This window comes from Alternaria burnsii (genome assembly GCF_013036055.1).
Source record: "Alternaria burnsii strain CBS107.38 chromosome Unknown 740, whole genome shotgun sequence".
NCBI classification, from domain to species: Eukaryota; Fungi; Ascomycota; class Dothideomycetes; order Pleosporales; family Pleosporaceae; genus Alternaria; species Alternaria burnsii.
In genome coordinates this window covers 173738-199845 of record NW_024066112.1, presented here as the reverse complement: position 1 = coordinate 199845, position 26108 = coordinate 173738, and the positions used below count along the sequence as shown (strand labels likewise).

Sequence of the window (26108 nt, the reverse complement as noted above, 5' to 3'; positions counted from 1 at the left end):
TGTTAGTGTTCCGACCTCGTGTGCGTGTGCATTTGACGGCGTTTTGATTTTAGGGGGGGACGGGAAGGCAGAGATACCTTTGAGAATCTTTTGGGGGTTTAGTAAAAAGGTTTTCAGATAGTGTAGTTTGAGTACAATTATAGCTTATTAGATTCGTAAAAACGTTGCTTTGTATCATCCTTGTACGTGTAGCAGAAATCCGTCGCCCTCGAGCACCACGCATGAACCGACGTTGCGCACTATACTTCTGCTGCAGGTTCGCAATGCACACTTCGACCGAATCAACCCCTCTTCTTGATGATATCCGCTGCCTTTTCGCCGATAGCGTACATCGTCGACTGTATATGCTGTGTAGGTACGATGGGAATGATAGAGGCGTCGATGATAGATAGACGCTTTACTCCATAGAAAAGAAGCGTCTCGGAAACGCAGCCACCCATGTCTTTAGGCATCATGGCACAAGTGCACGAAGGATGGGATAGAGTAGGAATGACGCTCCCAACCTCGATCGACCTCTTGATAATCTCGTCGTCAGTTGTGTACTGTGCCCCTGGAGATGTCTCAATAGGTGAAAACTTCGCTAGCTCTGGGCGAGCCCAGACTGTCCGAAGAAAGCGAACGGAGGACGCGAGGACAGCTCTGTCAACTGGGTTGCTCAACGAGTTGTACAGGATTTTTGGTGGTCCTTGAGGATTAGCTGGGTCGATGGTAATAGTACCTCTCGAGATAGGTTTCTCGAGACCAACAATCTCGAATGTGCCAGATCCAGAGATAGTGTGCTCAACGACACCCGCTTTGGCACTCTCGTACAGATCAGCAAGAATAGCGCGCTGAGCCTTGAATCCCTTGAGCAACTTCTTGCTGTTCTTGTAAACAGCCGGTAAGAATGCTTCGTTGTCTGAGCTTCGCACTTGCTCCGCCAAACTGTTGTATCTTTCAGGGTCGACAATTTGCAGTGGCACCATCGCAAGGCCGTTTCCACGAGACAGAGTTAGAGGCCCGGTCTTGTTAGCGCGGTACTCTGCCCACGCGGAAGCATTGAACGTTGGATCGCTGTAAGAGCTAGGGTTGGGCTTGCTGACGTTCGACATATTGAATTGTACGTTGGTGTATGGGTGGTCTTGGAAGTTTGCACCTACGCCATCATGTTCAAGCTTGACTGAGATACCAGCGGCTTCAAGAACAGATCTCGGTCCAATGCCGCTGAGCTGCAGGAGCTGGGGTGTATTCACGGACCCGCATGCTAGGACCAACTCCTTCTTCGCATATACGGTCCTTGTGGTTCCAGTCTTCTTATCGGTGATCTTGACCCCCTTCGCTTCGAGCTTACGGCCACTGCCTTCGAAAACGATTTCGGTCGCAAGGGTCTCCAACATTATTTGGAGGTTTGACCGTGCTGATACAGCATCATAGTAGGAGTTGCGGGCATGCGACCTTTCGCCAGTCAATGGGTTCATCGTGTTAGGATACCAAGCCGTTCCGTAGGCCTCACCAGTATCACCACTGTTAGGCGCATGCAGGCCGGCCCCGGCGAATGCCTCGTAGTAATCGACCACATCTGGATACTGGAAATCAGAGATGCCAATCTTCAACGGACCCTTGCCGTATCTATGAGATCCACAGAGTTAGCAGACTCTAAAGACGGATCGCATCCATCGACTTACGCATGGGGATCCCAGGTGATGTTGAATGTCTCGGCAACATCCGCTGGTGGCTCAATAAATTCTGTAGACTTTTTGAAGTATGGGAACATGCCTTCCCATCCCCAACCTTTGTTTCCCAGAGCCTCCCAAGCGTCGTAGTCGCCCGCTGCGGCTCGATCGTACAACATGCCATTGACGACGGAGCCGCCACCAAGCACACGTGCGACACGCGTTGGGAACGTTTTGTTCGCAATGTGTGGTTCAGGTTGCGAGATATAACCCCAGAGCAAAGTTTCGTTTAGCGCATAAGTAGCGCCGTATGGCAAACGTATGTTAGGATTGTCATATGCTGCGCCAGCCTCGATAACTAGAACGCTTTCTGTGCGCACGTATTAGTACTGATCTGAATAGTACCGATCTGAATTCAACTGTCGGATGGACGCATCTCAACTTACTCTTCTTGTCCTCAGTCAAGCGATTCGCAACTACCAACCCTGTAACTCCTCCACCGACGATGACATAGTCCCACGTGTCGTTTGAAGCATTGGCTTGTGTTTGTCCAGCACTATTAGGCAAAGCACTGGTAATGCCTAGGATGGCAGCGACTGCCAAAGTGGTCGTTGACAACATCTCGCAAGGAATCTTCGCGGAACGGGGGTCCAACACAGGAGACCTGGATGAATGGGAGGTACATTTTCAGCGGCAGGATCTCTTAAACTTTTAGATATACTTTCTCAAGCATCTGTGGTCTATTTCTGCCATTCGTCTAGATCATCGTCTAGTACCCAGACGCGTATAAGTCGCCAAAATGCACATGAGTCGCTGCATGTCGGCAGTAACGCTCCGCGGGCAACAAGGGTTTTTAGACCCTTCCACGTGATTCTAAAGCATGGAAACGGGGCGTCCTGCAGGCTGAGTCGAGAATTACGGCGTGATAGAAGGATGGGTCGCAAAATTAAACTGGCAAGGGTACTTCCGGAGCTAGGACGTTTCCCCCGCCTTGTCTGCCGTTCCGTTGCCTCCCATCACTACTTTGGACAATGCACCGCTCAAAATCGTTGCTAATCACACGCTATCATTGCTAAGCTGAATCTTTTGTTTCCTACAAATGTTATCTCTTTGCTGCATGGAATACAAATTCGCCAGTCCGAGAAGGTTGAAGTGAGCCTGATACCATCGCTTTGGATAGCCCGTCCTGCCAAGATGCAAGATAGTACATCCCTAACTCGGCGGCTGCGGTGAGTATGCCATGTGTAGTGGTATTGTGGCGAATTCTATTCATCCGACCTTCCTGGGGGACTTTAGTATGGAAAGTGGATACATGTTCGTGCATGATTCGTATCTCCTGGTAGAGTGGAGCAGAGTATGCGGCGCGGTCAAGGTCGCAGGAATTTGTGCGTCCCAGCCGTTGCAGGCAACGGTCGCCATCAGCATGGCATGAAAGAAATATTACCTCTGCGTATATCGGCTATATGGCAATTTACCGCATCTTAGGCTTATAGTACCTGTTTACGCCCAACGTCAATGTGGCGCGGATCGACAGATAGTATCTTCGCGGGCGGCACGGCTGCCGCGTCCCGCTATTCTGGGCCCAAGTGGAGGCGCATGCAGCGACGTTGAAAATGCCATGATCCTTCTTCTTCCCTCCTTCCTATGTCCCGACCTCGATGTTTCGTTTCGACCGTGGAGTATGTGAGCCCCTCTCTAGCACCAAGGGGAAGTTGGAGATAAGTTGAGGGTGGGTAGCCTTATAACACCATGACAACTTACGATTTTTTGAGATCTAAAACCTTAGCAGCGCTTGCAGTCTTGTTTTCTACTTGTCTACTTTTTATTATTATTTTATTGCGACGTTGTGGTGCGTGATTAGGGCAAGCAGGGTTGGTGTTCTAAATCTTACTTCTGACTTTCCCTTTAATGCTAGAGCCCCTTTCTGATGCTCCAACGAGATTCCGAGAGCTGGATCTTCCAACCAGCAAGCGGAGGTATCGGGTACCCTTCAGCAGTCGATCATTCGACCTCAAGACCACACATACTGGCGACACGGGTGCGTTATGCTGCTAACATCACTTGTCTAGTCAAGATCCTAGTCTCCGTATTGTTCGCTCCTGACCAACTAATTCGGTCAAGAACAAGCTCCTTCGTTCGAGCCGCTTGACATTGTTTGCTCTTCGCTTAGAGGATTGCGCCATTTGATCGACCCACAATACGGCATAATTGGACGAATCGTGTGTCTTCGAAGCATTCATATTGGACTTTACGTATGTCACAAGTCTTCTTCTTCGTCGCAATAGCCGCCAGGTCAGCCGCGAAAGTAGAGAACGAGCCACACAGACTTACTCAGATCGGCACTACAAATCTTTGACACAAGCCAACATGCATCAGCTTTGACTGATTCCGATAAAATGAGGACACTATGATGCCGTGAACTTTTGAGTCGACATCATCGACAAAAGGGACAAACGCTCGACTAAGAGACGTCGATGAGTGGCAATCAAGACCAGAAATTCCGTGTGTTCTCACGCATACATCGGCCCATTTCCCGCTTGTAGATATGACGACGGCACATTTTAAGGAGATCACAGCACCGATGCATTTCACTGACCACTTACGAAGACACTGTGTGTGTGACAGCGGCGTCTATCGTTGCCATCCGGTAACCGAACTGCTGGAAGGATTTGAGATGAATCTTCCGTTCGCCAGGGTTTAGGATTCTGATACCAATAACCCATACAAGCTCACCGAATGTATCCCATTCGTGGGCGGTGATTGAGCTTCACAACGTTGCTCGCTGGGAAACAATGTCTTGGCTAAAATGCAGTTCATCAGAACCGAATTGTTGGGTCCTTTGTGGAAACAATATGAAGTGTGGCGGCACTGCTACAAGGCTTTCTGTCACCAAATACAACAGGGAAATCTAGAGTGACTTTTGTCTTTACCCTTGTCTTTGGTGTCGTTTTTACCCCTGCGCTGTTATCTGTGTGGCCTTTCTTCAACATAGCGGATACGTAATAAGAGTGGCCTACTTGTCGAGTAAAGATTTTAGCCTCAACTACTTCCCTCTGCGTCCTTAGTACTATCGTAGTTGCCTAACGCGTAATTCATGGGATTGGAAACAAACGCAGAACCTTTATCTGTGACGGTCTCCTTGTTATTGCTGTGATATGTCGTTATCTTCATAAACTTCCTTGAGCTACAGGCTGACTTGATTGATTTGAGGTCCTTAGTATAGCTTCTATTGTATCACGCTTCAAAACAGTCTACTATGGCCTGGGCCGTCGGATGAAAGATCCTAGTGTCAACATAAAGCAGTATAGCTACTACCTCTAGATTAGCTAAATCCTCAACATGCTTGTGGTTTAGGCCTTGAAGTATTCTATCTGCGCGTACCTCTTGGCCCTTAGGGTTTCTAAAGTCTATTCGGGGATAGTATAGGTAAGTGTCGCTATAATTACGACGTTTAGCTTAGTAGTTCCTATAATAAGTGTGTTTTGTTGCACTTCTATAGAGGCCAATTAGAACAAGAGCGTTCCTGGACAATACTTTATGTCGACGGGAAATGTTAGATTAACTTTGACACAGGTTCATTAGCACATATTACTGTTAGTAGAGAACAGTTGCTAAAACAGTAGCAGGGTGGGACCAATATCTTCACAGACCTTGTAGATGTTGTCGCGCTACTTGTATACCTCTCTGCTATTCAGCTTCTAAGGCGTACTTAATAGGGTCTACAAGTCGTCTTTTGCCTAAGCTTAGGGTGAATCTACCCCCTATTCGACATGCCTAACACGCTAAAAGTATCGTTAGTGCAACTATCTATTCTATTCTCAAGACGGTCGGACTTCCTGTCCTAATAAAGACTAAAGATCCCACGTAGGACAGCGTTTGTCTAGCGATATAGTCAGGACTTAGGTTGTCTATTAGTATATCGATCGCCTCACTCCTACTGTTACGTAAACTTTTTAAGTCTTTGTTGTATAAGATCATGCCTTCTACCTTTCTCAACAGCCGGTCAAGAACTCGGGGCCCTAGCGACCACGGCATGCTTCAATACAACCTGCCTTTTGCAATTGACACCCGGGCCAAAGGCGACAAATTACGAATCGATGATGACGACGACGATGCAGATAGTGAGGAGTACATCTCACAAGAGCAGTCTGGCAAGGGTGAGATTACGAAGACAATTGTGAATGAGGTGCGCAGTGACGACAGAAATAGCGTACAGGTGCCGGAAAGAGCCTACAACGCGTGCTATTAGCTGTAGCAGAGTAGCGCATCTAAGCAAAGTTATATCAGCGAGACTTCTATCTCTATAGCAGTTCTCAATAGCTATAACGCACAACTGTTTTAAACACACTCCCCTAGAAGTGGTGTGATAGGGCCCGTCTGCGCACGTCTATACAAAACTTGTGTGTGCGGTGGTAGACACTACTAGTATGCTTACTTAGTTACTGGAGCCTGGTTTTCATTTGCTCACGTCATCTCGAAGACTCATGGCGTGGAAAACACGAGAAATTCGCACTAGTGTCTTATGTCCGACGGCTTTTACAACATGGAGAACCCGGATGCTAGGGCGCCTACAATATTGGCCCCCAATTCCTGCCGAAAAAGATACGATGCGCCTCGCACATAGGTGCAAAAACGTGTTGCCAAGGATTTTGCGACATCCTGCGACACGGCGCTAGTAGTTGGCCCCCACGCGGCTGACTGCACCGAGTTGTCCAAGATATATGGCCTCGCGCATAAAGGCGACTCAACAGTACTCTCGATCCTGTTAATCCTTATTTCGGAAGATTCTATTACAACTAGAGTAGCGTTTAGTCAACAGGACCCATTCTGCTACCATGATCTCCGTTATTCCTACACAACGCCTTGTCCTCTTCCTTACACTTGCGACGTCGGCGTGCGCATACAGCAACCACCTCTGGCACGTAGATTTTGACACCTTTGGAAAATGGAAGATAATTCAAGAAGAGGAAGAATGCTGGGAGGCATACAGAACTCTCAACAAGTCTCCTTACAACTCTAATTCAACTGCGCTTGTCGACTGTATGCCAACCAACGTTGAACCCAACCTCGCAACACCATGTCCGCTGACCAAGGCGCTCCACTAGGCATACTTGCCAAGACCGACGAAGTCACAAAGTCTGAATTCGGCGTTGTAGCCGTCATGCTTGGTCTACTTCCTGGGGTGCTGCAACTCATAGGCCCTAAGTTCAGCGACCTCGCCATCCTCGCTACCCGGAGACCTATTCTGGCACTGTTTCTAACGATCGGATCGCCGTGTCCAGCTCTGGACTACGAGACTACGGGCATGGAGTCTCTTCTCGCCGAGGACTCGCCGCCTTTCTGGCCCGCCTGGTTGAGGACGCGACGACCATGGTTGAGCGTTGTAATTTCTCTCCTAGAATACTTTGCGGTTATGGTGGCCGCTGGAAATGTGGTGTATCATTTCTACCGCCTTACATTCTATGCTGTCGTCTTGATCAGCACCCAGATGGGGCAGTACGGCGGTACGCTAGAAGCCTTTGCGCCGCTGCTCTGGGCCTTCATTGGTATCCCTATACACTTTCTTGGCGTCTTGCAACTACGTTTGTGCCGCGTTCCTTTGGCAGGCGATGCTTCATCGACACGCCCGCGGAACAAAACATCGTTAACCTCCCGCCTCCGGAATGAACTCACTCCTTGTGCCTTCGCGACAGACATCGAACCCGATGGAATCAAACTCCAAAACGGTCCCATATATCAGATTCTCAACTGGCTGATCAGGCTTTGCATTTGGACTGATGTCATTTACGGTATCATCGTTCTCTCGACGATTCTATTTGTCCCGATGTGGAGCGCTATTTGGATGATTGGTCTTATATTTACGGGAACGCTTGTTTGTAGGTTAGTCTTGGCCTTCGAGATGCACGGGTTGCGTGAGGTGCCAAAGGTGTATGAGAAAGACTCAAAGGGATCCATGGAAACTGGTTATGAAATGGCGCGGTTCATGCCTGAGAATGGAAAAGCGTCATCGCAAGAGCATACCTTGCCTCTCTTGCATCGCTGATCTAAAAGGGGTCAAGCAGATCTTCTGACTTCGATTACTCCGAGATGTTTGAGTTTTGACTGCGGATCAGATTGCAGTTTTCAAGGATTGGTGGAGTAGCTGTCTGTAGAGGCGCCCACGAATGTCAAAAGGGTGATAATATAAAAGTATCATCTAGAAGGCGATCGTTTGTGAGGACTCGAGGCGGTAGTAGCAGCGGGCTGATCGTGTATGGTATGCAGGGAGCCACATGTTGACATGCCCAGGAGTGGACACTCCAGTCAGGCAAGTTGCTCTTCGGACTCACTATCCAGATCTCGCTCATACCCTCCGTCTCTTCCTCATCTGACGCGGCGGCATGTGAACTGTCCACCATATGTCATCCAGCCCGTCGTCGTCATGGCCTGGCTCCTCGGCACGTCCACTACCAACATCAGGCGCCTCTCCTCTCTCCCCTTGCCTCTCTTCTTCCGTCGTCGTGACATACTCCTCAGCCACCATCGCGCCCCGAACGAACCTTGTCATCTGACCTAGCGACATCATCTGCTCCGCGACGATCCACCAGAGCTCGTCCACCAGCACCTCGGCGGCCGCTTTGAAAACGGGCTTGAACCAGCTCCTTTCACCACCGCCAACCTTGGTTTCTTCTTCTTCTTCTTCTTCTTCTTCTTCGTCGTCGTCGTCCTCGACAATCCCCTGCTCCGTCTCTGCGGCTGCGACCAGCAGGAATGGGACATCGCCAGATCGCCAACGCGACTTTCCCTCGTGCGCCTCCTTGACTTCCGCCGGCGACGTCCGCAGCACCGAGGCCACGGTGGCGGGTGATGCGCAGAGGAAGACAGGCAGATCGAGACCCGACGGGAGGACGCCAGATTCGCGCATGGCGCGATAACTGGCGCGCGCCTTCTCAACCCAGTCTTCCCCTGTCCCTACCTCTCCCTTTCCTATCTCGCCCTTGATATCTTCGTCGTCGTCGTCCACCTCGACCCAGCGGATCTCGAACGATCGTCGCGCCTCGGCGATCTCGTTGGCCGGCTGCCCTTCCTCCTCCAACGCCTTCTGGATCGGGATCTCCGCCATCTCCCGTACGCGTGTGTGAAATTTGGCCACGTCCGACTCCGGCATGGCGGCGATGGCACTGGAAGTACAGAACGCGACGAAGCCCCAGGTCCCGCCGCCGTCACCGCCCGCCCGTTTGCGCCAAGTCTTGAGCCAGTCGGGGGGAGGTGGCGGAGGCCGTTTCTGCTGCTGCTGCTGCTTCTGCGCAGACGACGATGACGACACGGTGGCGGCAGAAGAAGACTCTTTCTCGAGCTTCATAAGGCGCAACTGCTCCTGCCACACGACGCGGGCCATTTCCATAACGCCGTCGTCGCCAAGCGCTTCGCGGAAGCCAGCCTGCATCTTAGCACGCTCCTCGTCCGACAGCGCGGCGTTGTCCGCGGACGTGGCGAGGGCATACCGCTGGAAGTTCCAACCGGGCGGCCAGTACGTGCTGGCGGCGTCGGTATAGGAGGTAAATAAGCTGGATGGTTTCGACATAGCTTTAGGTTGGAGGCGGGGTGGATAAGGTCAGTGGTCAGACGGTAGGGTGCACGAAGGCGAGATCAATTGATTGTGGGGACCGGATGTGGCTCATCTAGGAAGGTGATTTAGTGATACAGCACTTTCCAGCGCTTGCCATACACAGCGTAAACGGGTGCCTTTTTTCTAGAGGGGGAGACATGACAGAGCCGTCAAACGCTTCAGTCCACGATTGAAAGTACTGAAGGGTGTGTATAGTCCAAACGCTAGTTTGGGTGCGTAGCGCAGCGCTAATCACTAGCCAACCTGGTCAATCGTCTCTTCAGCGAGCTATCGCAGTTGCAAGAACTGTATCTATCAGGCTAGAATGGAGATCAAAACCCTTTATCGACTCCTCGATGCCACTCTAAGCTCGAATGCAAGGTCTGTGCCGCCACGTTGACTTGCCCAACACCCTTCTGAAGTGTTGTGGACACCAGAGCCATGGTCGTTTAGGGTCTTACTGCAGTGAAGAAGGCAGCAGATACTGCATGCTTGTGCAGTGGTTGCATGACTATCTGAAGTGATTGCATATACTGTAGGATAAGATACATAAATCACTCAAACGATAATACTTCCAAAGATTTATGTTAAGGAAACTCTGGTAACAAACCATGCTTGCTAGTGAATCATCCTCGACTTCTACCGCATCTTCGCCTTGCAGCCGTGCTCTCGATTTATTCGCGTGCGTGAGTGAATACTTGACTGAAGTATGGCATCTGCACTTCTCCACCAATCACCTCTGGGTAGGCCAAGTCAACAGCAGTGGTAAAGGTGAAGCGTCCTCCGTTCCCATGACTAACATCTTTCACGAACCCCCACCGCAAAGGCATAAGAGCACAGTGCGTATCTTCAGGGTGTTTGTGGCAGTTGGCGCTAATGGCTGCACTGCAGGTACTGACCAGCGGCATAGTATACTGTGGCTGCTGGTCCTCAGTCCTCACAACCCTAGCGCTGTACGTCGAGCCAAATCCAATTGTCAATAAGCTGAGCACTAGTAGACAGCCAACACTTAGCGCAAGTATGATGCCAATGCTGGAGAAGCCAATGCAGGATATATCCAGGGTAGGTTCTCGTACGAAGGAAAGAGGGCGTGTGTCTTTAGGGACGTATGCAACCGTTTGCACTACGAAGACGCTCTGTGATATAAACCAGTGCAGCAGGCCGGATAAGATCATCAACGTAACGGAATACCTGTAAGGTAGCGAGAGAAAGTAGTTAGAACGCTGTACGCCTCGTGGCGCTGACATTCGTAGTGTCTTTGGCTCAGAAATATAGTCGTTCCACTCAGCAGCCACGATCATCGCTGTCAAGAGATTATTGTATAGCAGATAAAGGGCGCTGATAATAACTTGGAAGGAGTTTGCAAAGAATACGGAGAAGAAGAATCCTTTGGACGGGCCGAGATGATCTGTGACCCCAGTGAGGGCTAGTGCCCATTGTTGCTGCGCGCCAAATCCGTAACCCCAGAGTGAAGGTAGGCTGATGTCGACTCCCACGGCTTGTTGAACAGACAAAGTCATTCGAAGTAGGCCGCCAACGGTTCCAATCGTTGCAGCACATCTAACATTGTTAGTACTTGCGAGAGGCACGCGAGACCTACTTACAAGAACATAGTGATGATCCAGCGTCTGCGGCTGGCGGCTTGGTACCACCGTTCTGGAGCAAGGTTCGAGTATGAGCGATGAGTATCCCAGAACCCTTTGTTCTCCACATCGCGTTTCGTCGCAAATATACACTGCTTGGTATGCGAGTCTTCCTCTTCTAGGAAACTAGCAATAGCATCGCCAATTGTGACTAAGTAAGGAGCGACAGGGTCTAGGTGTGACTTTGAATTGAGGATTGTCCGGACAGAGTTGTTGGGTTTGGCGGTGATAGAACCATCGCTAGGCTCAGCTCGCACATTCCTATGTATCCCGAACTGGTTGTGCATGCGTACTGTTTGGGCAATGCAAACACATTTGATCAGGTTCAGCACAGTGACCAAACCTAGGATCATCTTGCTTATGCGCAACACACACCTGTCCTGCATATCCTGCAGATTATCCAAGACGAGGCAGTGATCAACTTTTATCGAGACTGTGCGGTTCGGATCTTCGTGATGTTGTATCACCGTCCAATTCTCTGCTTGAGGTTCCAAGAACTTGCGCGTGCATGTGTACTTCGAACGCGTGCCGTAGGTCGACCAGGCGGTGCACATCCAATCGCTATTCAGGCGCCAATCCATCGCAATAACTAGCGTGCTTTCGTTACGTATCAGGGAGGATTGCCGATTACCCTCGTCGAAAGAGCGTTCGTCAGCCATCATGACATCGCTGCTGACCACTAGCAAACTGCTGAGGCCAGACAGTCTACCCGCGTATTCTGCAATGCAATCTTTGTTACTCAACTGCCGCACTGTCGAAGTGTTGTTGCGAATGTGTTCGAGGTCGGGACTGGCAAGGCGTTGCCACGGTTGTACGTCGTCTACAAAGTCAGCAGTAACGTAGCCTATCGAGTATTTGCTGACAGGATTCGCCATAAACACTGCCGAGTTCCAACTGGATTCGAAACTCATTAGTTGTTTGTAAGAGGACTGGCACGCGGTGTACTCACAAAAGGTGCAGTAGACCTGAGCTCAGCATGAGAACCGCCCATAGGATCTGCCGCTTCGGTCCAACAGCGCGGAAGTTGCGAAAACTTTGGACACCAATGTCGAGCCATCGCGATCGAGAGTGTGCTTTGTTGACTTCTTCTCGGGTAGGAGCGAGTAGAAGTTGCGCACAGTAGTTGCTTGCGCCAAGGAGGATCGTGGAAAGCGCGTTGATCCCAAAGTGGAGCCACCTGTTCCAGACCTTCACGAGAGCGCAACTACCACCACTCTCCGCACCAAGAAAATCACTGATGTTGCTGTGAGCCCCGAACCTAACAAGAGCATAGATGGTGACTGAAAGGTTGAAACCGAGGACTAGGACGGAGAGCAGTTGTATGAAGAACAAGGCGACATCTCGATCGAAGAAACGTTTGTTGCGGCGCGCGAATTGGGGATTCACATCTGGAAACCAAGGCTCCAATATCTTAATAGACGCAAAACGACTGTATCACTGGTCAGTGAAAGGGATGAGGTAGCCTCGTGAGTTCTTACGTCGATGGTGTATTGATCGTTCGCTGGCAGTCTTGTAGAAGAGACACCTGCGACTCAGCATGCAGGTTGGCTAGTTCGACATCGTTGACGGTGCGTAACATGTCTGCTGATGAAGCTTCAATGTCAAATCTGATGTTGCGTTGGAGTGAGACATGGTAGGATCAAGATGGAAAGAGATCGAAGAACAGAGCCTCAGCCTCGTCGCCTTAGGTTGGTCAGCCTGCATGCACATCCCAGAAATTATCGACCAATTACCTATACTGTATGAATGAGTCTGTTGTAAAACTCAGCTGCTAGCTTCGCCTTGATAGCGCACGCCCCGACTACAGTGGTCGGCGTCCAAAGGATTCGCTTATCGCGATTACTGCCCTATTCGGTCTCTGCAGGATTGCTTGTGCAGCATCTCCATGAACAAATGGGCACAAGAGCATACCCTCAACACGATACAGATTGCTGCCGAGACGAAGAGAGATAGCACTAGCATGACATCGATTGCGCTGCTCACCATGGTTTTCTTACCTGGAACTTCCGCCGCTGTAAGTATCACACCCATTATGTCTATATGGCTACTGACAGATAAGAAAGAGTGTGTTGAGTGCTGGACTCTTCCAGTCAACACCCAGTACGACTTTTTTCGAGGTGATAGGACTGTGGTGGTTATGGGTGGTTACTACTGTACCGATCACGTTCATCACTGGAGCTTGTTGGTACTTGTGGAAGCAACACAGGAATAAAGCGAGCTCCTAGTCCAATCACGTAGGCAGTGTAATGTTCCAAAAGTTATACTGTGCTGATACGATCATCTACATATATTCCATAAGTACTGTCAGCCGTGTTCAACCCTCTACATGGCAGCCTTGTCCAACTGCCGTGTCCAGATATCCTCCTCATCCGACCCCCTCACCTAAACATTAACCTAAAACCTTTTACTCGATTCCAAACTCTTAATCCTCCACTTCTCATACAGGGCTTCTTGGTCTTCAGCCATATGTACACCAATTGCCCAGGTGCTGCTAACGGAGACGTTGGCATCGCACATGTCGCAGTACCAGTCCTGTTTTCCTGAAGGACGTCTGGAAGAAGATTGGTGTGGAGGAATTCCGCCGACATAGTATTCTGGACATGCTGATTCTACCGGTGTGGGAGGAAGGGAAGAGGAAGCGGGAGACGTCAAGGCATGGGAGGAGATCTGCACATCTGCTTCGTGCTGCAAGATCTCATCGCCTTGCATGTCCTCATCTTCATCCTCGTCGCATTGTATACCATCCCGCACCATACTCCTCTCGACATTTTCAATATGCTCGTCAGATGTTAGGTGGCGCTCCCACTTGCTACCAGAGTACCTGCAGTCGCAGTCTTCGCAGTAGTGTTCAGGCTCCTCGTGCTCATCTTGCGACTGTCCCTTCTCCTGTACTTTTACTCGCACCTTTTTGACCAGCTCCATGACGGAAGAGGAAGAGGATCTTTCTACCCCTTTTAAGCTGCCGCTATCCTCTGCAATACTCTCATCTTCAGTGATATCCTCGTCGCCTTTGGTGTCTGCGTCAATTGTAGTACATCTGCTAAGACGGGGAAAACGGATGGCGTTGAACGAATGACTTGGAGAAGCCACATGTCGCGCCCAACGAACACCAGGGTATATGTCACAGGCTTCGCAGTAGCGCTCTGGCTGCTCTGTAGGTAGAGTCTCGAGCCCTTCTACTTCTACAATGGAGTCCGGAGGAGTCGGCAGCACAATACTCTTGTCGCAATGTTTGTTCTTCAGAACGTTACTTGCATGTACCGAGCCCTTCAGATGACGGCTCCAATTCTGCGTGGCGTAAAAGCGGTCGCAGTCCTTGCAGTAATGGCCAGGCTTCTCACTGCGTAATTCGTTCATCTCGTCAGCCTCCACCCAGTCTCCCACCTTTTCCGTCTCTCCAAACACTTCCTCATCACTCCTTAATCGCAGGTTCTTCGCGACGTTATCCACATGCATCGGGCCTTTTAAATGACGATCCCAATTGATTTTAACACTCCAACTATCGCAGTCCTTGCAATACTGCTGCGGCCTCCCGCCTTTCGTCATGGGTGCGCTCTTCGTCTTCTTCATCACCCCGTCCCTGCGTTGTAGCTTCCTGGCCACATGGCTCGCATGCCACTGAGATCTCAAATGGCGTCTACAGTCACCATCCATTGGGGTTCTGAAGTCGCAGTCGACGCAGTAATGTCCTACCGGGTCGCAGCTTGGTACTTGCTCGACATCGTCTTCCTCCTCTCGGTACGTGGGACGCAGACGCTTGTAATCGGCAACATTTTTTTGGTGGTATGCGTTACCCCACTTATGGCTGCGGTAGTCGTCGAGGTGAGTGTACGAGCTATTGCACGGTTTGCAGAGCCATGATGTACCCTCTGCGAGGATGTCAGAGTTATGTGTGGAGATGGGCGTGGGGGAAGGGGGTGAATTGGGTGGAGAGCTGAGTGAGAAGCTAGTGGCTTCTAAGTTTATTAGAGCCGAATCGCTTGCTTCCGCAATATCACCCTCCTGTGATGCTACTCCAGTCATGCGTTTGTCCAGCGTGTCTTCTGTGACATGCTGCGGCTCTTGCAGAGGGGTCAACAAGCCCCCCAAACTGTCGAATACCGCGGCAGCCTGGCTGGGATCCAGGTGTTTGGCAATTCGTGCGGCACGACGGGTTGTTCGACGGTTTGCTCTTCTAATTATCACCTTGAGTCTGCGTACCTCAGACTTGAGCTGCCGAGTGCTCCTGATCGGCCTATCTTCATCGGAACTGGCTTCTGACTCGCTACTGGGGCCGAGATCCAGATCATTCATGTCTGTCTTGAAGACATCTCGTTCGTTGGCATTGGTCTCGGATATCGTTGTGTGCTCCACAGAAAGCGCGTTGAGTGCGAAAGCGGGCTGTGCCGAAAGGCGATTTGTTACTGGAAAATCTCCTTGTAGAACTGAAGTAAGCATACCAGAAAGCAACGTCAGAGCGTCCCTCTTTCGTTGCACAAGTGTTGCGTCCATGTCTAAAGGATAAAAAGACCACTATAAGCTTCAGGAATCGAGGTAAGATGTCGTTGAGAACGGCGGTGAACTGAGGGGGAAAAGTCTAATCTTGAGCAAGGCGGGGAAGAAAGGGCGTCCTGGTTTTATAAAGGTGTGGTGTGTGTTCGTTGGTAGCGAAACGGCAGCCTGAAGTTGGAACACAGTACCGTACATAGCAACTCTGGTTCAATCTCCTTGCAAACCCACTTATGTTACGTGCAATCATTTCGATGCCTTACAACTGAAAACCTCCCTATACTCGAACCATGATTGAGGACCACATCTTTGCCACTAACATTGAACGAATCCTTGCGAGCTTATTAGAACAATGTATACGTGACAGCCACAGTCAAGTCAGCGTAATCTAGTAAAATCACTATGAATGATATCTGCATAGTCGAATGCGCTGTTGCTTTCGTGCCATGCAGTTGCAATACTGCTCAGGCAGAGCCAGATCAGCGTACCACGGGAGTGCCTGGTACCTACTCATGAGCTGCAAGTATCAACCACCTTTCAGGTGAACTTGGAGCTCAAGAAGATGTTTCCGAGTCGATATGACAGTTGGTAAAGACAACGTATTCATCTAGACGCGCCATAGGGTTCGCAACAGTAGAGGCGCTACAGACGACGCTCATCAGAGTTTTAAATCGTCAAAAGAAAGTAACGACGACGGGGAAGACATGCGACTAGAGGTATACTTGTAGAAATGTTAGTGTAACGTGTTGTCTAGAGTATGAAGTCGCAGGTGACGTCTGCTCTTCGAGACATCGTGAAGTTCACAGCGACAAGTCATGCCAGTGACCTATAACGCTTGAACTAGAGTCTGTGCTGATGCTCAGCTATATCCATGGGTTCTGGGACACTTGAGGGAGTCCGTTCGCGACAGCCGTAGTGCAAACCTAAAGATACGAACTTATCCAGGGTCTCCAGGCCTTGTGCCTGCAAAGACCTTTACAATGTAGCCATCGCGCTCAGCATCTACCATGTCGCTCCGAAACGTCATCATACTGTAAAGTCGCATCTCCGGTCCTGCAAAATACTATTGCATGTTGATTACTGCAGCCTGCAGCCATGGTAGCAGCAGCGATGTCGGTCCATGGCGTCCTCTAACCGAGAGCGGGGCGGACTCGCTGGCTTGCTCGCCTGCGTCGCTCGGTTGGCGTACAACCTTGGGAACTTTGTTCTCGAAGCGTTCGATGCTTTTCGCTCTTGCTAGGGTGATCCCTGACCTGGCTTTCCTTGCCTTCGTCTCGCGAACAGATAAACGAGATCGTATTGTACATAACTTTCAGCATCGCGCGAGCCCGCTCAACTTTTGCGAAAATGCATGGTAATTAGCTGCGCTTTTGTTGGCTTTTCCGGTATCGCTGCGATGCTTGAATGTCGCACAGAGTGAGCGCGCAGATGATGTCCGTACGCTCCTGTAGCGGCGCTTCTACTCCGGAGTAGATGCAGCTTGTCAGCCCTAGAGCCAGGGTCTCTTCTGCTTGTCCGTGTAACACTGAACAAGGGAGGAGCAATGCGACGCGACAAGCGATGCGCGCATCGCGAAGTCCAACCAAATTATTTGGCGTGGAATTTGTTCGGCGATGGTGGCGGGGTATCCAGTAGATATTTCGACACGTGTTGAAGGGACACCTAGTGCTATCCGCCATCCTATGCGAAAGGACAAGTCTTGCCGTTGATGCACGTCCTACAGATTGGTCACACTCAGCTACTCAGCTCGACCTGGGATGCAATTATCTATCCGCTTGATAAACCTCGACAGCTTGGTAACCACCAGATACTGGTACTTAGTTGTTGGGTACTCTGGCTGCAGTCTAGCTCTTCAGACGGCGTTGTGGCTGGAGCCGCCGCCCTTGAGATATGCGGCCGTTGGGTGCGGGTAAATAGCCAGGGAAATTGAGCATTGGACAAACGGAACTTCGCTGTCCGCTGTCAGCACGCGTCATTAGATAGGACGATGCGTACCCGCTGGAAAGGGAAGCCGGCCCGTAGACGCATTGTGGAGATGGAGTGCTTTTGTGCTTGGTCTCATTCAGAGTGCGTTGGACAGCGCACTGCTGTCACAACGGGACCATACGTCATCCCTGCTCAAGCGATTGACGATGCAAAGGGTCCTGATGTGGGCACTCAGAGGCCATTGCGTGATCAAGATCAAGCCCGGGGATCGAAAAAGCGCAGGCTGCCACAGAATGGTTCGTCGGTGATGCTGCATGAGCAAGCCACCGATAGCTAAGCGACAGAGGGTAGGTAGGCGAATCGACTACAGTATGAGGGAGGTGTTCGAGAAGAGATCCCGCGCCGGTTTCGCCGGGACCCAGGTACTGCGCAATCAGCCTTAATTAAATTTTGCCAGTCCGGGACGGATGGGGTTGACGCCCTTCTCCCGCAGTTTGCGTCGCTCCAAAGGCTGGCTGCAAGTTCTGTGTTCATCTGGCATCCCAAAAGCACCGAGGCCCATACACGGGCCCGCGGGTAATGGAATGACACTGCACGCCGCATATTTGCTACGCTCAGCAAGGTACCTGGAGCTCGCGCGCATAGCTCCAATGGATGCAGTGATCCAATAGACGTGTGCATTGGATGCGCGGGACGAAGCTGATTGCAGGAAGAACAGGCCTGGAGGTGTGGCGGGACCCATGGTACAGCACGTGATTGTCCCCGATGGGGTTAGTGTGACAATCGGGGTTGCAGTTCTTTTTGAACCTGGGAGCGGTCTGCGTCTTTAGCCTTTTGGACAGAAATTCCCCGTTCACTAATGCTGCATCTTGCTTGCCGCCATTTCTTCGCCGCGTTCGCAGACGACTTCAGCCAACTCACCGCGCGCGTGGCTAGTTTGTCACCAGCGTACCCTGCTTTCGCCTACTACCCGCCCAAGCGAGCTCGCTTCTTGTAAGTCAAAGTCGGTCGACTCATTCATGGCACTGCCACATGCACTCTCTACCTGCTAAAGGCGGCTAGCCATGCTGCAGCCCACACTCCACTTCCTAGACGGCTGTGAGGGATATCGCGCACTCGCGACGTGTTTTCTTTGGCGCAGCAGGCCGCTGCTGTCGTCCTTTGGCAATTCAGCGTCTCTGTGTTGCATGTCTCCCCTTGCTGGCCCCGCTGTCATTTGAACTTTTTTTCCCGCGTTATTCAGTTCAGTTATCCAGTACTATCCATGTAGTGCACGCACAACTACTGCGGCCGGCGGCGTCGAACCGAGCGAGACCAGGCCCCTGTTCCGCGGGTCAAAACGCCTTCGCCAACTCAGCTAATCCCAGTTCCTTGCCAGGCTTGCCGTCCCTCTTCCCATCCGCCTCAAGCTTTCTAGCGCCGCCGTGCTCTTCAAGACATCCCCAAGAACTGTCGAGCGCCCTGGTGGCATACTCCATTGCTAGCCCATGTCGCACGACTTTTCCACTCAGGTCAACCAGGCGCCCTACTCGCCCGCCCCGACTCACTTTTCCCACCAGAGCATGGCCGACCCTAACATGCAGTCGCGCCAGCAGCAGGCCGTCGCCTATCCTTCACCGCACTCGTACCCGTCGCCCTCAATGCAGCCCACATACACGTATCCGCCTCCCCAAGGCCAGCAGAGCAACGAGGGCTATCGCAGCTCTCCGCAAGGCGCTCAGATGTCGTTGCCGCCCCTCAATCTGCCGCCAATACGTCTGCAAGATGGACAGCAGTCCCAGGCGCAACCTCAGCAGCCGCCCCAGCCCATGGGATCTCCACTCCCACCACCACAACACGGCATGCAGCAATACTACCCTCACCCAGGGCATGCGCAGCCCGGACAGCCCATGATGGGCAACATGGGCGGTCCGCAGTTCAATGCGATGCGATACCAGCTGCCGCCGCAGGGCGATCAGAGAGTGCTATCTGGCGGTCGCCACAAGAAGGAAATCAAGCGGCGCACAAAGACTGGCTGTCTGACATGTCGCAAGCGAAGAATAAAGGTGAGTGCATACGTCAATGAGACGCGGTGCAGACGCGACGCGAAGCCAGAGGAGCTATTGCCTGGTCGCTTGCTTAACCGAGCGAGGAACCCAAACTCCTCTAATCCAACCTCTCGCGTGTCAGAAACGACCGACTGTGCAGCACGGTGCAGCAACACGGTTGGCAAGTGTGTTGGAGCGCCAGCTACATCAACCATGTTGTCGTGCGCTGCCAACACCCTTGGTCTTGTTTCTGGCAAATTTTCTGCATCGCGCACCAACATCATTACTCACCTGCACATGCGCTAACCACCATCCCCACAGTGCGACGAAGCCCACCCCATGTGTAGAAACTGTCAGAAGAGTAAACGAGAGTGTCTTGGTTACGACCCAATTTTCAAACAGCAATCCGGTCCCGCCCAAATACAACCTGCCCCCAACTCAGCGCCCGCACCCCACGCGACAAGCGCACCGGCGCCGGCCCCGTCGTCCTCCAACTACAGCCAGAGTCCGGTACCCCAGGGTTACGCGCCTGCCTCGTCTGCTGGGTACGCGACTGCCGCACCTGCTACGAGCGGAGAGCATCAGCAGGCCAACTTCCACGCCATAGACCCTGCACTCGCGCAGGCCGATCCTGGTCTTCAACAAAACCAACATTACAACGGTGTACACACCATGGATCCCGCCATGAGAGGGCCTCCAGGTGCCAACCCTTACCCACCTCCACCAGAGCCTATGAAAGGTTGGTACCCTGCTCCTCATCGTCTTATTAATCCTAACCCAGATTCAGGCAAGCGGTTGAATATGCAAGACCTCTTCGGAATATGTAACCACAGCCCGCCCGACGTTCCTCAGCGAACTTCACCAGTGCCGCGTGAACTTGACGACGAATTCTCCCGCATCTTCCTCAACGACTATTGTCAAGGCCTCGACGTCGTACTCGAAACCACCTGGTTCTCAGCTAACAACAATGCGCTCAATAGAGTTTTCAGCGACCGATACCTACATGAAGAGGCCGCCTTCTTTACCGAGACCATCAAGTACAAGGCTACCCAGGATGCTGATATGACGAGCATCTTTAGTCAAGAAGCTCGTCTTTTATGGCACCTGCTAAGCACTTGCAAGCATATGCTCCCGGCCACTAATGGCTCGCCGCCAGAGGGCGAGGATTTCCAAATGCGAGAAGCTAGAGCAAGACTCGACGTCCTGGAAGCTCTCCTTACAAACCAAAACTTGGAGTCTAACCCCACGCGTCAACTCGAATATCCGTCCAACCTGGATGACGAGGCGAGGGCACAAGTCAGCTTCTGGCAACATCTTGGTGATTTCGTCCAATATTCTGATTCCGATATCGCACCCCCAGGAGCCGCAGATAACGCTTTGGGTATCCTGCGTACCGTCTTGCACATGCGTGAGGTGCGCGACGCCATCTACTCTATCGCCATCGCACGGCACTACGGTTCCCGCATCGGTGGTTTCCCTAATGCTCTGCCTACTCCTGTCGGCCAACCTCCTGAGAGCGACTTGAACAAGCTTCTCGTCGCCATGTCCTTTATCAGCCACGAGTCTCGATCTGCTACGCAACAGGTCCTTGCACGCATCTGTGATATGGCCATGTTCTCTTGGACTGCTTCGAGGATGCCAGGGGGTCCGGGCCAAGAGCGACCGGTTGGTGGTCCACTGCCGTACCCTCATCAATAGTGTTTGATGTATGGTGCGAAGTGTAGTGGAGGGTATGTGCATTGTCCTGTTGACAGCGATCATTCCGATTGGGCTGTCATATTTATTGGCAGTGATATTGTACCGCCTGCACATTATCCCGATGACAGGTATCATATGGATTGGCAGTGTGATTGTACCGCCTGCATAAAGGAGATGAACATGTTCGAGCTTTGGCTTGAACAGAAGATGTTGGACAAGGAGAAGGGGACATCCGAGCTGGAACCTATTTTCGAGCTGGATTCCATTTTCGAGCTGAGTTCCATTGTTTTGCATTGAAGCGGGGGCGTTGTTTTATTGTTTTCTTAGCCATTGCCATTGCTTTGGCAATCTGCACTTTCGTTGATGACTGCTTCTATACTCCCCCCCGACACACACCCTGTAACCCCGCACCTACGTTTTTACGATTCTTTGTTGCATCTACCGTGCGTTACGGAGCTGGTGGGTTTTCTTTCTTATTTTCGTTTTGGGCAGGCATTCACATGCACAAGATATACCCGGTTCGTCGATCGTGTCCTGTTCATCTTATTCGTATACATGGCAGAACTCTATAAGTTCTTTGCTTTAATCAATTTGGTTCTTTGGACTGTTATGGAAGATGTGGAGACGGCCGTTACATTTATGGGGCTTAGAGATTGGATATGTAGGGAATCAGCTATCAATCGCATTATGCTCTTGAATCTATTATTGTTTGTCCTGAATGCAATCATCGGTGTTCTACAGTTCGCTCCATGATGAACGAGACGGTTAAACAATACCCCTGAGCATTAGTAGCATTCCATTTGCCTATCAGGTCCAAACCCCTTCTAGCAAACGTCAATGTAGACGTAACACGACATTATGCTCGGGAAATGAGCCGACACGGAAACCGTTCTCCGCTCGCGATCAGAAGCACCACGTCTGCTAGCCACCACCACCACCACCACCACCATCAGCCCTCCGTGTCATCATTACACAAAAACGGCGACTAAGCCGAGTGGTTCGCTTGTGGCAGCTGCAAGATTTGTATCAGGTAGCACTAGGAGAGCGCAGGGCGATACAGCATGCCCACTTTGTTGCACCATCATACACAAAGCTCTGTGTTTGGCCATTCGGAGAATTCCCCTCGGTTTGGGGAAAGCAAGGGTGAGGATGACCAGAGTTGCACACTGTAGGGCTTCACCGTATGAACGCTTTTGTTCAAAACGACGCGCGTTGTAAACTCGACAAGGTAACCTTTCGCCTTTGTTATCCGTCCTTGGTTGTTGAACCAAAGCGATACTCGAGTAATCTGATCGTTATATGGTATGCTTATCTTTTCCCTTTTTCGTGGCTTGAACTTTGCATATGCGGTGCACCAGCTTAGCAGCGCTACAACGGTTATGCCTTCCTCACCAGGTCGACGCGTTACCATTGGTTTGGACGGCACAATCGGCACTTCTCGGCTCGTCAGTTTGTGTCATGTAGTACGTTAATGTCATGCTTGTAGCACACCAGCTGACGTCGCTGAAGGTCTGGTCAAACGCCTCCGGTTTACAGAGTCTGTGCACGGGGAGATGTCTAGTTGAATAGATCGATGTGTCGTTGTGGAAGGAGGGAACGTTAGCCGATCAGCCAACACGCCGTCTTAGTCTCAATAGTACACAGCCACGCGAAGGTCATGCTTTTGCATTGCGCCTATGGTATTGCCACTCTCACAGTTGTGACCTTTGCAATCCTGTCCAGCCTATCGAACCCAACGCTCTCGACCCGCACAACTGGAACGCAAACCATCCTACGGTACTCGGTGGGATTTGCTGAAGAGGCTCACGCTCGACTGAAAACCTATCGTTTCTTGTGAGCAGTTTCTTGCTAGGCCAGGTCTGGGATACGCACATCCTCTGGTACAGTATATTCTTGGAGTTTTGCCTTGTCCGACCATTCTTTACAGTCATGGTAGTATCTATTACCCTCAAACTTGTACCACCATCGGTGACAGGTCGCTTCAAGTCGCTTATTCATGGAAACTTGACGCGTTTCTGACTCACAGCCCACAGACGTGATACAATGAGTCCCAGCGTCCACTTGAAGGCCACGCGATCTGGCCATGGCTTCATACTCAAGAACTCTCTCCCATATACATTCCACGAAAGATCTAAGGCCAGACGTTTCAAGGTCCGTGAAAGCCATGGCTTGTGTGAGGCTCTATGATGACCCTAGGCTGATATTGAAATCCACTCGACACGTTGTAGTTAGTAACCACTATCAGAAGGTTCATGTCTCAACTACCAGTATTCTTTTATCATCGACGGGACCGCGTCAAGAGATACCTGGTGTTAAGATCATTTCACCCACTATGCCATTGGTGACTGTCACCACCATGACGCGATTCCATCCACTACCAGCAATACACGTGTGTACTTCCCATATGCAGCACAAAAGGCAATATTCCAAAGCAGGTATTCGTCCGATAACATCATTTGCTCGCTTGGAAAATCCTGCAGCCTGGCTGACACACCATAGCTGAAAGCCCCGCATCAGGCTGTGTTGCGAACAGCCGCTTCTTTCGATTCGACTGACCACCACATAGCTCAGCGGTGAACCAAACAGTGCGGTTGATCACGATACAGGGAAACTATGAAGAAATTAAAAAAGGGTTCCCGCACCCATAGGAAACTGTCCACAAGGCCGGAGAGGCGAGGCGATCATCTCCCTGAGACCCCGATACAGCAAGATAATGGTCTCTTGCCTACTACGAGCCAGCAAGCCAGCGATCGTTTTAATGCCCTTTTCAAATCAATCAGCCGTTCCTCCCATACTGCATATCAAGAGGTAACATCAACGTAAAGACGTTCCGTGGTCGAGCATTGCTAACCTGCGCAGATTGACGTGACAAAGAAGAAGACTTTCGAGGAAACCACGCAGTCTGTTCAGGAAACCCATCCAGAACAGAATTCTATAAACCAGTTAGCGGACCGCCTCACCATCACTGCCGAGGGCATATAGCTTGCAGCAAGCATTGCGTATGCTGGCTCCGCTGAAGGAATCTCATTGGCCGATTCGAATCTCGGTACTACAGTGAGCAGCTCTGTGAAGATTCCTACCGCAGGAGAATTCGTGTATAGAGGACTGCAAGGGGCAAATGATTTTCGGCTTATAAAGGTGTCCACGAAGAATAAACAAGGCTTAGAGTGCGGGATAGTCTATAGTTCGCTTCACCATCCACCAGATTATATAGCAATTTCTCATGCATGGGGGGATGGCTTTGATAAGAGACAGATGACTTTGGAAGGCGTTGAAGGTGTTTCAGTCAACGCGAATCTTTACGATGCCCTAATGGCTGTCCGCGAACTAGACAACGCTATTCTTGTTTGGATAGACGGACTCTCAATTGACCAAAAGAACAAAACAGAACGCGCCAAGCAGGTCCAGTTGATGGACAAAATTTATCGACAGGCAACATGTGTTGCCATTTGGCTTGGACGTGAAGCGGATGATAGTGGGCGGGCAACACAACTGTTGATGAATTCGGCGGCCTCAGCGACAAGTGAATGGATCAGCCTTTTGGAACAACGCGACTTGAAAGCTTTGCGCTCTCTATTCAGGAGAGGTTATTGGAGTCGGCTTTGGGTTGTACAGGAAGTGTTTCATGCAAAGAGCAAGATAGTCTATTGCGGCTCTTCCAAACTCCCCTGGTACCTACATAAGAACGCATCAGATGCTCTTTGGCAACACGAAAGCGACCCTTACCTCCGGACAGGACCAAGTAGCTTTCCAGACGTTCGACATCTCATGGAATTGGGCCCAGACTCTCTGCTAGAAGTTCTAAGAGCTTGCCGAAGGAAGCTAAGCGAGAACCCAAGGGATAAGATATTCGGTGTGCTAGGCATACTCCCAACCGATATACGCAAGGGCCTACATGTGAGTTATGACACATCCGTCAAGTCTCTATACCTGGAAGTCGCCCGACTCATCGTCTGCTCCACGCATCGCCTTGATGTGATACGCGAAGCGATTCACTTTCCTGTTCAGGTCAGCTTTACCGACTTGCCTACATGGTGTCCAAATTGGGCTCAGGTTCCAGAAAACTCGGCTTTGTCTTCAGATGACTTCTCGGCTGCAAGCGACAGCGACGCGGAATACGAGTTCAAGGACGAATTCCGGAAGCTTGAGATATCTGCCATCGAATTAGATATCATTGAAACGACCGGTGTGGCGGTAGGCACTCTGTGCTCGTTACAAGATTATCTCATGGCCTTTCTGAATTGGCGGGTGCTGCTTCTCTCTCATTTCGACATTACGGAAGACGAAGAGATGGAGCATCCGCGCGTCAATGACTTCTGCAAAACGCTCTCGTTAGGCCAGCCACTCGAGGAACTGGAGTAGTGCTGGACAACAGCCTGCTATCACATTTTCTCTTCATGGATTCAGGAACGATTCCCACGTCTTCAGCTGGACCCCAAGTTCCAGCAACAACGGGAATCGGACAACTTGCAAACCCATGAGCTACGATCATTCATTCAGAAATACTTCGGGGACAGGATGGTGCGTGCAATCTTTCACATCACTTTCTCTGCTGACCTAATGTAATTCTACAGATGGGCAGGACCTTTTGCATCACGAGAGACGGTTCGATGGGCATGGGAACGGGTTTCATGAGCTGCGAAGACATCATCATCGTACCGCTTGGCTGTTCTACACCCGTCATTCTGCGTGCGGAAGGAGAAAGCAATGAGTATTGCTACGTTGGGGACGTTTATATCCATGGTTATATGCATGGCGAAGCTCTCGCAAGCGACAGGCCAATCAAGAAGTACACGATACACTGAAACGTCGATAGCTCATCAGATCTTCCTTCGAAGACTCAATCCCAAACTATACGCAACCACCACAGACTCAATGTCAAAAATCTCCAATTCCCTAATCTGGACCCAAAAACCCCTTCGCGATATTCCTACCAACCCACAGCTCAAAGCTTCACCCCAACGCACCCACTATCCACAAGAAGCCCACCACCAGCTACTTTTAGCATTTTTCACTAGTTAGCGCTATGACATACAGTAAAAATATCCAGACTATGGATATCACTGCAGGCGACATATCCAAGCTT

At 50.9% G+C, this 26108-nt stretch overlaps 12 protein-coding genes across 12 annotated transcripts; 7 read left to right on the top strand and 5 right to left on the bottom strand.

Annotated features, from left to right (window-relative positions):
• Nucleotides 1-281: 281 nt before the first annotated feature.
• On the bottom strand, nucleotides 282-2273 carry GT037_004904 (alcohol oxidase; the record flags this gene model as incomplete). Its single annotated transcript, XM_038929951.1, has 3 exons — nucleotides 282-1608; nucleotides 1665-2022; nucleotides 2099-2273. 3 exons carry the CDS (start codon nucleotides 2271-2273, stop codon nucleotides 282-284), a joined length of 1860 nt encoding a protein of 619 aa, XP_038786901.1.
• A 3355-nt stretch (nucleotides 2274-5628) lies between these two features.
• Nucleotides 5629-5907, top strand: GT037_004903 (uncharacterized protein; the record flags this gene model as incomplete). Its single annotated transcript, XM_038929950.1, has 2 exons — nucleotides 5629-5838; nucleotides 5902-5907. The coding sequence occupies 2 exons, from the start codon at nucleotides 5629-5631 to the stop codon at nucleotides 5905-5907; spliced, it is 216 nt and encodes a 71-aa protein (XP_038786900.1).
• An 822-nt stretch (nucleotides 5908-6729) lies between these two features.
• On the top strand, nucleotides 6730-7695 carry GT037_004902 (uncharacterized protein; the record flags this gene model as incomplete). The annotated part of the gene is made up of 1 exon (XM_038929949.1): nucleotides 6730-7695. The coding sequence occupies one exon, from the start codon at nucleotides 6730-6732 to the stop codon at nucleotides 7693-7695; it is 966 nt and encodes a 321-aa protein (XP_038786899.1).
• A 300-nt stretch (nucleotides 7696-7995) lies between these two features.
• On the bottom strand, nucleotides 7996-9216 carry GT037_004901 (uncharacterized protein; the record flags this gene model as incomplete). Its single annotated transcript, XM_038929948.1, has 1 exon — nucleotides 7996-9216. One exon carries the CDS (start codon nucleotides 9214-9216, stop codon nucleotides 7996-7998), a length of 1221 nt encoding a protein of 406 aa, XP_038786898.1.
• Nucleotides 9217-9914: 698 nt separating this feature from the next.
• On the bottom strand, nucleotides 9915-12462 carry GT037_004900 (uncharacterized protein; the record flags this gene model as incomplete). Its single annotated transcript, XM_038929947.1, has 4 exons — nucleotides 9915-10800; nucleotides 10845-11777; nucleotides 11833-12312; nucleotides 12362-12462. 4 exons carry the CDS (start codon nucleotides 12460-12462, stop codon nucleotides 9915-9917), a joined length of 2400 nt encoding a protein of 799 aa, XP_038786897.1.
• Nucleotides 12463-12768: 306 nt separating this feature from the next.
• GT037_004899 (uncharacterized protein) lies at nucleotides 12769-13095 on the top strand (the record flags this gene model as incomplete). The annotated part of the gene is made up of 2 exons (XM_038929946.1): nucleotides 12769-12897; nucleotides 12943-13095. The coding sequence occupies 2 exons, from the start codon at nucleotides 12769-12771 to the stop codon at nucleotides 13093-13095; spliced, it is 282 nt and encodes a 93-aa protein (XP_038786896.1).
• A 182-nt stretch (nucleotides 13096-13277) lies between these two features.
• On the bottom strand, nucleotides 13278-15374 carry GT037_004898 (uncharacterized protein; the record flags this gene model as incomplete). The annotated part of the gene is made up of 1 exon (XM_038929945.1): nucleotides 13278-15374. One exon carries the CDS (start codon nucleotides 15372-15374, stop codon nucleotides 13278-13280), a length of 2097 nt encoding a protein of 698 aa, XP_038786895.1.
• Nucleotides 15375-17358: 1984 nt separating this feature from the next.
• Nucleotides 17359-17634, top strand: GT037_004897 (uncharacterized protein; the record flags this gene model as incomplete). The annotated part of the gene is made up of 1 exon (XM_038929944.1): nucleotides 17359-17634. The coding sequence occupies one exon, from the start codon at nucleotides 17359-17361 to the stop codon at nucleotides 17632-17634; it is 276 nt and encodes a 91-aa protein (XP_038786894.1).
• A 522-nt stretch (nucleotides 17635-18156) lies between these two features.
• GT037_004896 (uncharacterized protein) lies at nucleotides 18157-18399 on the top strand (the record flags this gene model as incomplete). The annotated part of the gene is made up of 2 exons (XM_038929943.1): nucleotides 18157-18290; nucleotides 18360-18399. 2 exons carry the CDS (start codon nucleotides 18157-18159, stop codon nucleotides 18397-18399), a joined length of 174 nt encoding a protein of 57 aa, XP_038786893.1.
• A 385-nt stretch (nucleotides 18400-18784) lies between these two features.
• GT037_004895 (c6 finger domain protein) lies at nucleotides 18785-21022 on the top strand (the record flags this gene model as incomplete). The annotated part of the gene is made up of 2 exons (XM_038929942.1): nucleotides 18785-19342; nucleotides 19646-21022. 2 exons carry the CDS (start codon nucleotides 18785-18787, stop codon nucleotides 21020-21022), a joined length of 1935 nt encoding a protein of 644 aa, XP_038786892.1.
• A 1848-nt stretch (nucleotides 21023-22870) lies between these two features.
• GT037_004894 (uncharacterized protein) lies at nucleotides 22871-23188 on the bottom strand (the record flags this gene model as incomplete). The annotated part of the gene is made up of 1 exon (XM_038929941.1): nucleotides 22871-23188. One exon carries the CDS (start codon nucleotides 23186-23188, stop codon nucleotides 22871-22873), a length of 318 nt encoding a protein of 105 aa, XP_038786891.1.
• Nucleotides 23189-24334: 1146 nt separating this feature from the next.
• On the top strand, nucleotides 24335-25384 carry GT037_004893 (uncharacterized protein; the record flags this gene model as incomplete). The annotated part of the gene is made up of 1 exon (XM_038929940.1): nucleotides 24335-25384. The coding sequence occupies one exon, from the start codon at nucleotides 24335-24337 to the stop codon at nucleotides 25382-25384; it is 1050 nt and encodes a 349-aa protein (XP_038786890.1).
• Nucleotides 25385-26108: the final 724 nt, after the last annotated feature.